Genomic DNA, 17,725 nt, shown 5'->3' with positions numbered 1-17,725 from the left:
ATTGCTGCAATCATGTGATAAAACTTGAATGAATGAAGAAGAAATAGTCATTGTTGACCTCTCAGTCACACCACATCTCCTGAGTTAGAAATGGCAATATTACTATGCCGTCTGTGCCCAGCATCAGTCTCAATGGGGGCAACATCAAAACTGGTACTTGGGGGACGAAAAAACCTTGGATGTTTTGTCGTACAACAGTATGTGTGCCTCCAAAGGGCTGTAGCACATAAACAAATATAAAGCATACCTCTGGTATTAAAACGTCATGGTGTAGGGGTGAGCTCCTTAGGGGGAGGATAATGGGAAAAAAGGCTGAGAAGCACTGGTGTAGCATGAGAATGTAATTTCTCATCCAAACTGGGACACTGCTGACAATGAAAGGCTGCTCTTTACAATTATGCTAGGACAATATGCATAAAGCAGATTGTCTCCATCAATTTATGTGATAACTTGGATTTTCCATCATGCTTTATTGACACTTCTTTTATGGCTCTTAATTTGCTCTGTGTTATAGGCACTGATGCTCTTTTAACCTTTCCATCTGGGATGTAACCTCCTTGAGAACAGGCAAAGTAACTTTTTTTTTGGATGTATTGGGTCTTTGTTACTGTGCGTGGGCTTTTCTCTAGTTGTGGCGAGTGGGGGCTACTCTTCCTTTTGGTGCATGGGCTCCTCACTGCAGTGGTTTCACTTGTTGTGGAGTATTGGCTCTAGGCACATGGGCTTCAGTAGTTGCAGCACGTGGGATCATTAGTTGTGGCTCACGGGCTCTAGAGTGCAAGTTTAGTAGTTGTGGTCCATGGGCTTAGGTGCTCCACGGCATGTGGGATCTTCCTGGACCAGGGATCGAACCCATGTCCCCTGAATTGGCAGGCAGATTCTTAACCACAGCACCACCAGGGAAGTCCCACAGTAAGTCTTTTTTGTAACCCTGCCTCATCGCTCATCATTTCTTCTTGAGCATTGTCTGGCCTCATGATAGTGAACTATTTTTTCTTCCCTGGACAACTCATACTCTCTTGCACTCTTTTAGCGAGTCTTGGTGGTCCCCCCAACACCACTTCTTTACCTTTTCCTGGGATGAGTTAACAGCAGCCAGCATCCCAGGCCCCACTCGGCAATCCCTGCCCCCCTCCACTCCTGGCAGGGGGTTGGGCACAAGCCTGGGGTGAGTCTGAGTCACGGGGCGGGGCCTCAGGTATATGAGAGAGTCTGCACTCACCTGCTGAATATGGCTATGCCCAAGGGAGTATGACAGTAAGTAGCAAATAAACACCACCACAGGTTGAAAGAGAGACCAGAGAAGGAAGGAAAAAGCCTTTTTCCTTCATTTTGAGAGGCCCTGCATTTTCATTTTGTACCAGGCATCACAAATTATGTAGCCAGCCCTGTATATGTTCATTTCAGTCTCATCCCCTTTTTTTGGTTTACTGTTATTCCTTAGTAGCTAGAACAGGACCCTAGACTCAGTATAATATTTGCAAATGAAGGTATATAAAAAGCAGCTCATGGTGTTGTAATTACCTGGTCTGTTCACCAACCACACTGTAAGCTCTTAGAGGTTACAGGCTTTATTATTCATCCTAACAGCCCTTACACATAGCCCAAAGCCTGGTGTACCACAGGTGCTCAGATAATAACCAACTGCAGCTTTAACTGAACCCTTTTTCTGCTTTTGAGAGGGATGCCTTTGGCTTTACATGAACCAAGTTCCTAAAAAGCAATCTGAGATACGCTAAAACCTGGCACAAGGTGCCCCACTCTCACTCTGACTCTGAAAACCTCCAAAGAGCCCACGATGGCAATGGTACCTGTTTGGTTAAGAGGAAAAAATAAGTGAGGAATGGAATCATGTGTCAATAATACTAATGTTCACAATTACTAGTTAGCAGGGTCACGTTTGGTCTTTTTCTCATTTTTGTTGTTTCATCTCTCCTTCTAAAGACGTTCACCTCTTTCAGACTTTCAATCTGTTATGGAATTTTAACCCTCCAAAAACCAAATAAATTTATGTAGTGTCCCTCTGTTTTTAATAAAGTGTCCTCTAATTATGAAAACTTTGTGTTCATTTCATCACACAAAATATAGATCACAGACTTACTGAAAAACCCAAAAGCCTTATAAATACGTCAGGAAAAATGTATGTGTAGAGGTAAGCCAATGACTTCATTACAATCAACTAAGACAGACAAGAGTCCTTTACAAGAAAACAAACAAATAAGCATCAAGTCCACACACCACTCAAGATTGAGAGAGTTTATTTATTCTCAAGACTTGGGGGGTACCAACAGAGGGGGAAAGACCCTGAGTTCACTGCCTCTCAAGGGCACACCAAAATCATGACTCTGTAAGCAGTAAGCACTATCGATGAAATGACCAAAACCTATTCGAAGAGATCTTCTATAACCAAATTATAAAGAAGGAACCACAAGACAGGTAGGAGGAGCAGAGTTTTGATATAGTCAAGACTCCTACCCCTGGGGAATAATTACAGTTGCAGAGGTTCTCCCACAGGAGTGACAGGTCTGAGCCCCATGTTGGGCTCCCCAGCTCAAGGGTCCTGCATCGGGGAGACAAACCCCCAGAGTATTTGGCCTTGAAGGCCAGCAGGGCTTACTGCTGGGAGATCCAGAAGACTGAGGGAAATAGAGACTCCACTCTTAAAGGGCACATACAAAATGTCACACACTCCAGGACCCAAGGAAGAAGCAGGAATTTGAAAGGAGCCTGGGTCAGACCCACCTGCTGATCTTGGAGTCTCCCAGAGGGGCAGGAGGCATCTGGAGCTCAGGCTGGAGACACAGACACTGGCAGCAGCCGTTTTGGGGAGCGTGTTCTACCACAAAGACACTGGTGCTGGCAAACGCCTCTAGCTCATTAGCACCGGGACCCAGCCCTGCCACCACCCACCAGCCTGGAGGCACCAGTACTGGGACACCTAAGGCCAAGCAGCTAACTGGGCAGGCATACAGCCCTGCCCACCAGCAGACAGGCAACCTTAAGAATCTCTGAGCATACAGCTGTCCCTGGACATGGCCTTGGCCACCAGAAGGCCCATGATCCAGCACCACATACTGGTACACAGGCATTAGGTCTGGGATCCCCAGGGCCCTGTAACCAGAGAGTCCCAGAACCAAGCCTGCCCACCAGTAGGCAGGCACCAGCCCCAGAATTTGCTGGGCCCTGGAACCACCCACCAGTAAGCCTGCTCAACCTTCAGACCAGCCTCACCCACCAGAAGAGGGACACCAGCCCTGGGACAACTGCAACCCTGCAGCCTGTCAGGACAGGACCCAGCTCTGCCCACCAGCAGGCAGACACAAGCTTTGGAACATCCCAGACCCCACAGCCAGCTGTGTCAAGAACTAGCCCCACCCACCAGTGGTCCACCCCTGAGTCCTACAGCCAGACCCCAGGACCTGGCTCACCCACCAGTGGTCAGGCATCAGCCACAGAGCCTCCTGGGCCACGACTCCATCCAACAGTGAGCCAACACTATCCCCAGGGCCCCCCAAGTTTCCAAAGACAGCCACCTCATGACCCAGCCCCACCAACAAGTGGCTGGCAGCCTCAACACAAGGCAAGGCCTGGCGACCAACTGGACTGGGACTAGCTACAACTACCAGACCACTCACAGTAGTCAGCCCACCACAACAGAAGGACCCAAGCAGCCCATGTAGGGGGCCCCCTAAAGCTTATAGCTCTGGTGACAAGAGGCAAGTGTGCTGCTGGGATGCATAGGACTTCTAGAAAAGGCCACTTCTCCAAGGTCTGGAAACGTAATCAACCTAGCAGACAGATAAAAATAAAAAAGAGAGTTAGGCAAAACGAGGCAACAGAGGACCATGTTCCAAATGAAGGAACAAGATAAAACACTGGAGACAGGCAATCTACCCTAGAAACAGTTCAAGCTAATGACAGAACTCAGAGGAAGAATGGATGCACAGAATGAGAAGTCAGAAGTTTTTAAAAGTGTTAGAAAATATAAAGACCAACCAACCAGAGATGAAGATGAAGAAAGCAATAACAGAAATTTTAAAATGTGTTAGAAGGAATTAACAATACACCAAATGATACAGAAGAATGCATCAGTGAGATGGAAGACAGAGTAGTGGAAATCACTAAAGGGGAATAGAAAAAAGGATGGAAAGAAATGAAGACAGTTTAAGAGACTTCAGGGACATCAAGTGTACTAACATTCATGTTACAGGGATCCCAGAAGGAGAAGAGAGGAAGGGGCAGAGAACATACTAGAAGACATAATAGCTGAAAAACTCCCTAACCTGGGAAAGGAAACAGACATCCAAGTCCAGGAAGCACATAAAGTCCCAAATAGGATCAACCCAAAGAGGATCACACCGAGACACACTGTAATCAAAATGAAAAGATTGAGAATATTAAAAGCAGTAAGTTACATACAAGGGAATTCCCATAAGGCTATGAGCTGACTTTTCAGAAGAAACTCTGCAGGCCAGAAGGAAATGGCACAATATATTTAAAGTGATGAAATGGAAAAATCTAACCAAGAATAACTGGCAAGGCTCTCATTCAGATTTGATGGAGAGATCATGAGTCTTACACATAAGCAAAAGCTAAAAGAGTCCAGAACCTCCAAGCTAGCTTTACAAGAAATGTTAAAGAGACATCTCTAAGCAAAAAAGAAAAGGCCACAACTAGAAATATGAAGATGATGAAAGGAAAAAGCTTATTGGTAAAGACAAACATACAGTAAAGGTAGTAAATCAACCATGTACAAAGCTAGCAGGGTTAAAAGACAAAAGCAGTAAAATCATCTATATTTACATTAAGCAAAGGATACACAAAATAAACAGATGCAAAAAATGATGTCAAAAACAGTAATCATGAGGGGAGTAGAGTAAAAATGCAGGGTTGTTAAAATGTGTTTGAAATTAAGAAAGCAGCAACTTAATCGTGTGTGTGTGTGTATACATACATATATATACAGAGCTGTAAATAAACCCAAATAGGATCAACCCAAATAGGATCAACCCAAAGAGGATCACACCGAGACACACTGTAATGTGTGTGTGTGTGTATACATACATATATATACAGAGCTGTAAATAAACCTCATGGTAACCACAAGTCAAAAATCTATCATACATACACACACACAAAAGAGAAAGGAATCCAAACTCTAAATATAGTCATCAAATCATAAGGGAAGAGAACAAAAGAAGAAGAAAGGAAGGAAAAAAGAACTACAAAAACAACCCAAAACCAATTAACAAAATGGCAATAAGTATTTACATACATGTCAACAATTACTTTAAATGTAAATGGACTAAATGCTCTAATCAAAAGACTGAGTGGTTGAATGGATACAAAAACAAGACCTGTATATATGCTGCCTATAAGAGACTCCCCTCAGATCTAAAGACACACACAGACTGAAAGTGAGGGGATAGAAAAAGGTATCCCATGCAAATGTAAATCAAAAGCAAGCCAGAGTTGTATTACTAGTATCAGACAAAACAGACTTTGAAACAAAGACTGTTACAAGAGACAAAGAAGGATTACATAATGATCAAGAGATCAATCCAAGAAGAAGATATAACAATTGTATATATAAATGTACCCAACATAAGATCACCTAGATACATACAGCATACAGACATTAAGGGAGAAGTTGACAGTAAGTAATAGTAGTGGACTTTTAATATCCCACTTACATCAATGGGCAGATCATCCAGACAGAAAATCAATAAGGAAACACTGGCCTTAAATGACACATTAGATCAGATGTACCTAATAGATAAACATAGAACATTCCATCCAAAAGCAACAGAATACATCTCCTTTTCAAATACACCTGAAATATTCTCCAGGACAGATGACATGCTAGGCCACAAAACAAGTCTCAGCAAATTTATAAGAATAGTGAAATCATACCAAGTATCTTTTCTGATCATAATGCTATGAGACTAGAAACTACAAGAAAAAACTGCAAAAATACAAACAGGTGGAGGCTGAACAATATGCTACTAAATGACCAATGGATCACTGAAGAAATCAAAGAAGAAATTCAAAAATACCTAGAGACAAAGGAAAATGAAAACACAACAATCAAACTCCATGGGATGCAAGAAAAGCAGTCCTAAGAAGGAAGTTTATAGCATTACAAGACCAGAACCAGATGGCTTCACAGGTGAATTCTACCAAACATTTAGAGAAGAGTTAACATCTATTCTTCTTAAACTATTCCAAAAAATTGCAGAGGAAGGAACACTTCTGAACTCATTTTCCAAGGCCAGCAGCACCCTGATACCCCAAACAGACAAAGATATCACAAAAAAGAAAATTACAGGCCTATATCACTGATGAACATAGGTGCAAAAAACCTCAACAAATTATTAGCAAACTGAATTCAATGATACAGTATAAGGATTATACAACACAATCAGGTGGGATTTACCCCAGGGACGCAAGGATGTTTCAACATCCACAAATCAATGTGATATACCACATTCACAAATTGAAGAACAGAAATCATATGATCATCTCAATAGGTACAGAAAGCTTTTGACAAAATTCAACATCCATTTATGATAAAAACTCTCAACAAAGTGGGTATAGAGGGAATATACAACATATTAAAGACTATATACAGTAAGCCCACAGCTAACATACACAACATACTCAACAGTGAAAAGATGAAAACATTTCTGCTAAGATCAGGAACAAGACAAGGATGCCCATGCTGATCACTTTTATTCAACATAGGATTGGAAGCCCTAGCCACAACAATCAGATGAGAAAAGGGAAAGAAAGGAATCCAAAGTGGAAAGAAGTAATTAAAACCATCACTGTTTGCAGATGACATGATACTATACATAGAAAATTCTCAAGATGCCACCAAAAAACCACTAGAACTAATAAATTAATTCAGTAAACTTGCAGAGTACAAAATTAATATATAAAAACCTGTTGGATTTCTATATACCAACAACAAACTATCAGAAAGAGAAATTAAGAAAACAATCCCATAAACTCAACCTTTTCTCACTAGTACAAACAGTTTGGTTGAGGTATTGATATCTTCCACATGTTCTAGAACATACTTTCATTTTCCTTCACTAAAAAAGAGAACAACAGGTTAAATAAATAAACATTCACCCTGGAAATGGAGAAAACAAGCTTTATTATAATGATTTGAGATTTTGTGCATGGTAAAGACATACACATGAATCTTGTTTCTCCTATGTTTCAAGACAGAATTAATTTAAAGGTTTATTGTAGACTAAAGCATCCAAAATACTGTGGTACATATGTAGCTATGAACATACAAATACTTTGATGCACAGCGTTCATTCTTTAAATAGGCAGTCAGCATTTTGATTCATAAAAGAACAAATGATGAGAATATATCAGTATCAATGTCAGAGAGCACAAGACTTAGTGTTCTATACACAAAACGTATGAAACAGACCTATAAAGATGGAATGTACAAAATTTAAAAAGAAAAAAAAAAAAAGGAAGCGAAAACCCCTCATACTCATACATAGGATTGAAAGGCTATAGAATTGAGAATGATATAAAGAATTCTTCTAAGAATACACTGTTGATGACAGAACATTCCCATGTCATAAAGCAAAAACACTGAGTTTAAGGCTGTGTTGCTTTCAAAAATTACTGGAAGTGCTGTACATTCATTGGAACAACATAGCCAATTTATTCATCTATTTTAGAATATCAATAGCTTTCATACATTCTGCACAAACAGACCACACAATCACTGCCACACAATTCATCTTCAGAAACTTTAAGATTAACATCATGATTGGTAGCTTACTGTCATTTAAAACAAAACAAAAAAATTATTTATTTATACCAAACAAATCTTTAATGGGCACTTAGTTTCCTTTATGGCAATGCTAGATTCCTAGTTATCAAAAATATTAAAATAATTGTAAAGTTTTAAAACCCTGTAACATTTACAGAATGCAAGAGTATTATGACTTCCAATTTTAAGCAAAATTAGACAATGTTTGCAGCAAATAGCTTCAATTTTATCCTACCTGGAAATGTCTTATTTTTAAATTAAACTAAAAATGTTCCTCCTTTTTCAGAAGCTGGTGAATAGGGAGGATACTATAGAGTCCAAATGTACATAAAGATGTTCCCCATCTGAAGTAATCCACAGATTACCTGATGTTTATTTGCTATTTCCTCCAATTAACTCAGTAGGTATTACCAAAGCATTTATGTAAACCCTTCAGTGTTAAGGATGCATAGACACTTGCTAGCATACTGCTATTCCAGTTAACTCTGTTAGGACATACCCTGTATATTTAGTAGTAGAAGCAAGTGTGTTCTAGTTGCATGGACCTGTTAGTATTTATTTGACTCAAACCAGTCAAAGAGTAAATTAAGAGGGAAACTTGGGGGCTTTAGTTACTGGAGATTAAAGTTTGATCAAGATACTAAGAACCGTTTTTTAAAAAATGGCTAATAGTCATAAAGGCTTTTTATTCATGTGTTTCTAGGTGGTCAAGTGACTCTTCACCCACCTCCCCATGTCCAGCAGGGGAGGTCTGTATCAGAGATACAGTTACTAATATCTCTAACTGGGGAGGAAATGCATTGTCACCGACCTTTACATTCTAACTGGCAACATTTTGCCATAAGTGCCCAGGGGAAATTTGGATGGGTAATTTTTCAGTGCTACTTATCATGAATGTATGACAGGTTCTGTACACTTGACAAAGAGAAATCAAACAATAATGGTAGCCTAGAAAAAAGTCACTTATTTTAATATCCTTCTCAGTTTACTAGAAACCATTTTCCATAGAATGTGACACAATTTCATTTAAATCTTGTCTATTCATATCTTAGCAGCAGCACTTTTCCCCCTACAATATGCTTACCAAGAAATACAGTAAATGCACATGTGTCCAAATTTGAAATGTTATCTATACTTTAACATATACGATTACATATATTTTGGGGAAAATATAGTGTTTCCTGGAGTGCCCATAGCATGTGCTTTAGTAACAGAGAGTGGAACAGGTCTGAATCAAATAGTAACAGATAGTGAAATAGGTCCAGTTTCATTCCAATACTGACATGTAAAACAATTAGCTTTGTATTCAATCTGCTATTGAGATATCCAGTCTGATATGGTAATGATGGCTAGTTCATTCCTAAACTCACAAGTATAATTTCAATGGGCAAAAAACCCGCTTTAAGTAAACTAGTCTTAAGATCAATGGCCCATGACAGAATCTACATAGGAAGGCATTTTCACTGGTGAAAAGAAACTGAAATTCATTTAACAAATTTAAAAAGTTTCCTTTTAAACATTCCAGGAATTATCAAGAGTCTAGCTTATCTTCTATGCAGAATGTTAGTAAATGGTAAAATGAAATTCCTTCCCTAGAGTGTAAGCTTCAAGGGGGCAGGATTTTTGTCTGTTTTACCCATTACTTTATCCCCAGTGCCTAGAATAGCCTCTGGCACCCAGTAAGCGCTCATTAAACACGAATGTTTAACTTCAAAGATATTTCACTGACATTAGGAAACAGTGTCTTAGTTTAACATTCTAAAAATGTTATTGATTCATATAACTTTATCACTGACAGTCTCAAATATTTTGAAAACTCTACCTAACTAAAAAAATACTAAACCTAAATGTAAATCTTCCTGAAAAAAATTTTTTTTCAGAGGTTGATTTGGGCATAATAAATTTGATAGATAATTGGAAGATTTCCCTTCTAAATTTATAAAGGTCCTATATAAGAGAATGGCTGAATTATAAATTAATAAGCAAAAAACATCACACTCATATAGTTATACATGTGGCAAACGGTTCCTTATAGTACAGTTCTAAGGTGCTTTCACTGAAAAAGGTTCCAAAGTCATTACTGAAAATGCCAAATACGACATCCTGTTTGGTAGAACTGAGTAGAAAATTAAACAGTGGAAATAGACCATATCTTATTTTACAGTATTAGATTGACTAAATTATTCTCAACATTTTTCAAAATGCATTTATACTTAAATGTAACTCAAGTTCAACTTCTTTTTTTCTTTCGACCTGTTTTTTGTTTTGTTTTTGAAAGCACAGAAGGCCATTTTCTGACAAAAAGTCAGCCGACACCAGCATTCCTGGAAAATGGCAAAAATTAAATCTGCTTTAGGGCTTGCTCTACTAGGACGGCTTTAAACTGTGCAGTTAAGGAATGTGCTGAAGATGCTTCTGTCTTTCAGAGTGCTGCCTATTTCAATATACCAAAGATTCAGCTATATATATATATATATATATATATATATGATACATTCTACCTTACCCTAATCATGTATACATAGTCCTTTAATGCCTCTACTAGTTATTAGACAATGATAAATAACCATAACATGCCCTTACCTGTAATGCTTTCGAGATAACACAACTTTGGTAACACTTGCTTTCTAAGGGGAAACCACTGATCAATCACATGCCTTTGGTTGACACCATCAGTCCTCCAAAGGGCTATTTATGGCTCTCTGTCCTAGGATACTGGTGTCCTACTACATGTGCTGACATTTTGCAGGAGGTAAAGCTTTCGCATTCATGAAGTGGAAGAGGAGAGACACGTGAAAAAGTGGCACAGAAAACATGACTGACTTTTTCTTGATTACATTCTAGTGCATTAATCTGGAGTTAATGGGGCCATTGGTTTACCAAAAGGTAGCATTACTATTGTAATATGCTTTTCAAAGTATTAGGAATTTCAGGTTTCCCTGAAAATGAACTTTGTTTTTTGATACAAGGTGAGCAGGAGAGAGGTGAAAAGAACACACGAAGATCTTTGATCTAACTCAGAAAAGATGGGAAATTTGCATTGATTTTTTTTTTTAAGTGCTCAACTCAAGAGGCTTGCTAATCCCAGCTGGGAGGATTTTGCAAGACAGTTTTTGTTTTTCCCAAAGTAATTTATATGTAGTTATTGATAACCAAAAAAATGTCACAAGAGTAATTCCTACTGTAAAAGTGAGGTTAGAAGATGCCCTGGGATTATGACCCAGGTTAAATAAAGTATATAACTACAACAGATTTTGTTTTTGTTTTGTTTTGTTTTTGGAAGCTCGGCGCAAAAGCTACCACTCACAGGATGAACAAATACCTTTAAATATTCTAGTTGCTGTTTAATGCTTGCTTGATTTGCAAAATTACTTTAACGACATAAATCCCTGTCCTATAAGCCATAGTTCACAGGTGTAAAACTTTGCAGTTTTTATAGATTCAGTAGAAGAGATTTCTTTTAAACCCTAAACATGGATTATGGAAATCAGATATTCTAGTTTTTCAGGAAACTGTTACATTCAAGAAATAACCTTGGAAAGTTCACCGACGATTCCTTCTAGCATGAAAAGTCTAGTATAATCTGGTCCTGCGTCAAGAAATCCATTCCAGTTTATAGTGTAAGATCTTTGTCAGAGGGTGTCCAGTTCCCCACTGTTACTGTAAGTACCGATAGACCTTGAAACAGTGGTTTCCAGAGTCTGCAACCACCACGTGGCCGTCTGAAGTTAGGGCCAGGCCTTGGGGGCCGTAGAGTGGGTCAGCAGATGTGTTAATGTAGGACAAAAACGATCCACTTCCATCAAAAACCTGTAAATATAAAGCCAGAGGGTAACAGGAAAAGTTACAGTAATACCATGAAATAGGGGTTAGAAAACCCTGGATGCTAATGTTTTTAATATAGAAACATGTGCGCAACCCCCCAGGTGTGTTTAGTTCACCATCACAGATAACTCCTCCTCCACTTACCTTGCTCTCCCTCCCCTCATGTACTCTTACAGGGGTCACCTGTGAGAGCAATGGCCCTGGATGGTGCCTGAAGAATCAATGACTTACTTCTACTCTAAGCTTTCACTTTTTCCCCTTCCAGCCTTGTATCCTTCTTTTATTCCCAATCATAAGAGAGAAAAATCAGCAACTAGACCCCAGAAGAATGTCCTGAGTCACAATGTGCGATGAGAAAATTGAGGTTATTTTTTCCTTTTCAGAAAAAGTAAGTTCTATGAAGTCAATGGTTCCACACGTACATTTAGATAGAAAGTGGTCTTTTTTGGTCTGTAAGCTTCTGCTATGATGAAATAAAAGGAACACTCCTCCTTCCCAGGCCCAGGCTGGCTTCCTTCAACCATTCTGGTTGGCCCATAGGGTGTTTCAAAAGGCAGGAGTGATGAGGGCCACAACATGAACAGAGTGTAACCAGTTTTATTATTTATATCCAATCAAAATGCCAAATGCCATTCAAGATACCCTTTTTCCTAATTTGAGATGCCTATACTTGTAATATGAACATTTCTGTCATTTCTCTTGGTGACAAAGTTACAGGTATTACTGTAAGTACTGCGATTATTGCCTATATTCATAATTAAAGGAAAGTATAATTTTCAGCTGGAAGTTGGTAAAAATAATGATGTCATATTTTTGTTCAGTGGATCTCTTAAATTCTAGCCACAAACCCTTTTGGGGTGTGCGGGATACATGCTAAGAATCCCCGATTTAGAGGGTTTCACTCTGGTAACATGTTGACTTTTATCTACTCCACCTTCCTTAGTTTGGTACTTCTGTTGAGATTATTTACACCTATTTACCTAACCAATGAACAAATGGGAAAACATTCCAGTTTGGGGGACAGATGATTCTTCACTTGCAACAAACACCAATCACTCTAAACAAATAAATCCGCGTTTTGATCTACCTGGATCCTGCTGTTTCCCCAGTCAGCTACAATGATGTTTCCATTCGAATCCACTGCTACACCTGTTGGAGCATTGAACTGACCATTTCCTTCACCATTTGAGCCAAACTTCAACATGAATTCTCCTTCCTGATTAAACACCTGCATGAAACATTTTTCAATTATTTTGTTCTAAATTAAAATAGTTAAGCAAACATTATGGCTTTTAAAAATATCTGAGCAGGTTATTTAAGACATTCTTAAAAAAGAAGGGGGAATTCTACAAGCTAGACTCCCATATCACTTGTAGTTCCCCAATTTACTGTCTAAATCTGATTTAGCATTTGTTAAACCACTTCTTTTTTCTAGCTTGTATCTGGTTATATTACTCTGTGGAAATACTTTTGTTATAAATTATAAAATATATACAAATATAAGGTAGTATGAGTAAGTAGAGCTGTAATTTCCCACAACATTTCTGCGTTTAAATAAATAGCTAATTTTAAGAACAGGCATTGTACTCCTAACAGGATGAATGATCACTCAAAGTTGAATCATGAAGTAGGAGCTTGTTATGTTATTAGGCCAGATACTCAGAAACTACCACCATTTTACTAAGTCAACATAACAAGAAAGGGTAGTAGGTTTTACTACACACTTATAATAAGGAAAATTCATCGAGAGTGTGTGTGTGTGTGTGTGTGTGTGTGTGTGTGATGGCAGCAGGTGAGGAATAAGAAAAGGGCTTTTTAAAATAGCTTTTCCCAGAAAATATTTTAATTAGAATAGTTTATATGACCCTAAGGCTTCGTTGAATACAGCCCATGAGAGAGGGAGATTGACAGAAGCGGGGACTAAACAGAACTCTTAAGAACTCTCAAATTCTCTAATATCTGATATGATCAAGCACTGGGTTGTTGTGGTTAATTATTCTTATTAATAGAGTGTTACTGTATACTTATCAACTGCATATTACTCAGATTACTAATCTTGAGAGAATTAAAATTTTAATGTGTTTAATGATAAGACTATAGTAAGCATAATTTTATCTTGATGATTCTTGTGATACTTATCGGTTTTGAAACATCTTCAGGATATTATCTTAAGCTTCCATTATCATGCAACACGTGCAGAAACTCATTAACAAATCAAAAAGTGTTACATACATGGCACCCATGAGAGTAAGATTCCTAAAATACAGACCCGAAAGATGTCAACTATATCTGAGCACAGATCTAATCTGAAGATGATCTCAGGACCTTTTAGAGATTCTCCTGTTGCCATCTCTGTGATCATGAAAGATTAAAATGATGCTATTTCTTTCCGTTTCTTTCCCTGTTTTTGTTGTTGTTGTTGTTGTTTTGGGGTTTTTTTTGGCTGCGACACACAGCATGCGGGATCTTAGTTCCCTGACCTGGGATCAAACCTGCACCCCCTGCAGCGGAAGCTCAGAGTCTTAACCACTGGACCGCCAGGGAAGTCACTCTTTTAACTTCTTATGATGGAAAAGTGAGACACTTCCATCTCTAAAGCCTAAATTTTAAGGTAAAAAAAAAGTCATAACCACTTCCTGAGTTAATTACATACTTGCCAAGTAAGTGAGCTACCTCCTTGGTTCTTTGAAAAGGACAGAGACAGGAACCAGCTTTTATTAAGATGTCATGTCTTTAAAATCTTTCCTGACTCTTTTTTCTTATCTCCTTTCAAATAAAACATTCTGGTTTTAAAGACCAAAAGGAATGTTTATATGCCGGTGAGGACACAAGTGATCATCCTCTGCTCTTTCCCTCATTAAATTGCAGAGAGGGAGGGATAAATTAGGAGTTTGGGATTAGCATATACACACTACTATATATAAAATAGATAACCAACAAGGACCTACTGTATAGCACAGAGAACTCTACTCAATATTCTGTAATAACCTAAATGGGAAAAGAATCTGAAAAAGAATAGATATATGTACAACTGAACCACTTTGCTATACACCTAAAACACAACTCTGTAAATCAACTATACTCCGATATAAAATAAAAATTAAAAAAAATAAGTTGTACAAATAATCTTTTTGTTTGTTTGTGTTTCTCCCTCTGAGTCAGTATGTTTTGCTTACGTGCTTCTGCTCCATTTTGAAATAATGGAGAACAGCAAATTTAGTCTTAATTGTTTTGCAATGAGAAAAAGGTATATACTGAAGGTAGCTAAAGAACTAAAGAGCCCACTAGTTAGCCCTGACCTATATAGGTCAGGTTTTTACATTTACCAACAGAGAAGTGACTTGAATCCAGAACTCTTGTTAACTGCCCTGTGTTATATAGGAAACAAAAGCCCAACTATTCCATAAAAGCTACATGGTAACAACTGGCAAAGAGAAGAGAAAAAACAGGAGAACTATTTTTTTTCCTCTAAATAAGATGAAAATTGAGTTTAAATAACTAAACTATAAACTGTATAAATTATAAATGTCTCATGTTTTCTATTTTCCCATCTAAAATGTCACTTATTTATAAATTATTCAGATGAAAGCATATTAAGAGGCAGAAATATGAGCTGAGATAAAAATTTTTACAGCAAGCTTTTATAACTTTGATGATAATCCTTTTCTGATTTCAAAATTCTGCTCACCTCAATACCACCTCCACTTGAAAGTCTTCCCTGACAGTCTTAGTTATGGAAATCTTCTCTTTTCTTCTGCATATTTGGAGAACTTTATATGTACCTATTCTTCTTTTTGGCCACGCCACCTGGCATGTGGGATCTTAGTTCCCCGACCAGGGATTGAACCCTCACCCCCTGCAGTGGAAGTGTGGAGTCTTAACCATTGGACCACCAGGGAAGTCCCTATATGTACCTATTCTTAAAAAATCATTTCTTGCTCTCTGCCTTGCCTTTTGGTTACTTACATATGCTTTATTTCCTCCTACAGTGTCAATCAGGGCTGGTAAATAGGAATTCTCCCACATACCAATGCCAGTTGATTCACAGAACTGCCTGGAGCACGGGGACGGGAAAGGCTCTGAGGCCGCAGTTGTGCTTAGTAGAAAAGAGCAAGCTGATTAATGTCCCTGTCTTCTGGTGGGCGTGGGCAGCACCTATGCCAGGCTTTGCTGACCCTGGCACTGCTAAGATCCATACGGGTTTTCTTCTTGTTGAATGTGCTACAGTTAAATGAAGGATTCCTCAATAGAGTGAAGGGTAGGAAGTGTAATAACAGCCGAAGCTATCCTTTCACAGTTATGCTCAGCACACAGGACTGTTACAGCTCCCTGGGGGGACAGTCACAAGCCCAGGCCCTGCTACCTCTTTGCTCTCCGTTTCCCTCCTCCTCCAAAGACCTTCCCACTGTCCTCTTCCTCTTACCAACACTGGGCATTGAGGGAGGTGGGGGAATGGGGATGGAGCCCTCCCACTATGGTAGCAACCCTGCAGAGACCACATGGCAGCAAGCAGCCTTACAAGTAAGCAACGGTGGGCATCCTTTCCTCTCATCCCGCCCATCACCATGGCCCACTGTGCTCTCATCTTTGCACAGGGACTTGGCACCCATCTCAAAAGCTCAAGGCCTTTCCATTTACACAGGTTAAAGATACCTTCTTCCAGGAAGAGCTGGGGAAATGAAGCAATGAAGAGAGAGTACCTTTCGGTGTTGAAATCCTACCCTCATCTAACTATTCTAGCTATCAAAACTGGCAAATTGTTTTTAGAGTTTGGTTGCTCAATGAGTGTCTCTACGTGCAAACTTTAGTCATTGGCCTAGCACCTATGCTGTTTTCTTATCCTCCCTCACATTTGAAATGCCTCACTTTAAAAAATTTAAATGAATTTACTTACAAGGAAAACTTTAAGTCACTTCTATAAGTGCAAACCAGTATCACTTGATGTAAACAGAAGGTAACCCTAAATATAAATACACCACTCTTAAAAGAAAAATGTCTGCCTGTGCACTGTCCAGGCATCCTTTCCAATGGAACAAACATCACACTTGGAGAAGCTTGGTATAGAATGTTCTTAAACATTTTCCCGTTTCAGTAAGTGAGAGATTGGTTTTCAACCACTTTAGTATTTCTTGATTTGCTCATAATAAAGGTCAAATCTCTCTACTCCCCTCTACCTAGTAAGAAAGACGTACTATACAATTTGGGGGAGTGGGTGGGCGTTGTTTTCTAAGAACACCAAATGTGTGAAAGGATTCTAAGATGGATGAGATACACTATATGAATGTACACCCGGGCTATTTCCTTCCCCAAATTTGTTGCTGTAGCAGAGTTCTAATACCTCATTTTGCTTAAATGGCCTTATGATGCAGAAAATGGAAAAAAGTGATGTTTTAATTTATCAAATAGCCACAAAACATTAAGCTTCAGAAAGTTCTACCTCTCTAAGTTCAAGCAATCGCTTCTTCAGATATCATTTTCAAGTCATCCCCATTTACACCAGCTTCAAATTCAGAAACTGATTGCCACCCTATTTTGTTCACTTTCCTGACTCTCCAAAGTCTGTACGTCCAAATTAAAGCCTGCATCTGTAAGGAGAAACAAAAATCTACTCTTTCAGGTTACCTCCCCTAGGTCCTGCATGCATATGTGAGTGTTAACGTTTTCTCCCAGACTGATTCCTCAATAAAAGCAGTTAAACGTTAACAAGAATTGATGTGTTTATGGTACCTTGACAGAATGATTATGGAAATCTGTAACAATAATCTCATTATTGCTATTTACAGCTGCGAAATGGGGACCTGAAACAAAGATAGGAAAAAATATGTGATGACCACAGGAACTAACATGATTACAACACAGCAGTTACAAAACTTCATATATTAACTCAGTCATTTAAGAAAGAACAAAGAATCATAGACTCAGTCCTTGAAAGGTCATTCAGCCAGACCGCTGGCTCCAGATAACATGGGTTCAATAGCATTCTACACTTGTGACTGTCTACTCTGCCTTCTTCCAGATCAAGCTAAGAGTTCCAGCAGCCCTCATGAAGTGGAATGAACAATAAGCATCAGAATTCATTCTCCGCACCACCATCTG

The 17,725-nt window shown here is 38.8% G+C and overlaps 1 protein-coding gene across 6 annotated transcripts in view; it reads right to left on the bottom strand.

Moving 5' to 3' along the window:
• Positions 1-7,145: 7,145 nt before the first annotated feature.
• Positions 7,146-17,725, bottom strand: part of TRIM2 (tripartite motif containing 2) — a 119,320-nt gene continuing 108,740 nt past the window's right edge. For all 6 annotated transcript variants that reach the window (XM_057725908.1, XM_057725909.1, XM_057725906.1 and 3 more), the window contains 3 exons: positions 17,357-17,427; positions 12,717-12,857; positions 7,146-11,614 (listed from right to left, as the gene is read on the bottom strand). In XM_057725908.1, coding sequence (XP_057581891.1) covers positions 11,462-11,614; positions 12,717-12,857; positions 17,357-17,427 — 365 coding nt within the window. In that variant the 3' untranslated portion in view covers positions 7,146-11,461. The remainder of the gene's footprint in view (positions 11,615-12,716; positions 12,858-17,356; positions 17,428-17,725) is intronic.

This window comes from Hippopotamus amphibius, chromosome 3 (assembly GCF_030028045.1).
Source record: "Hippopotamus amphibius kiboko isolate mHipAmp2 chromosome 3, mHipAmp2.hap2, whole genome shotgun sequence".
NCBI classification, from domain to species: Eukaryota; Metazoa; Chordata; class Mammalia; order Artiodactyla; family Hippopotamidae; genus Hippopotamus; species Hippopotamus amphibius.
Note: the sequence above shows the minus strand (reverse complement) of the source record. Positions and strands in the feature narration are given on the sequence as shown.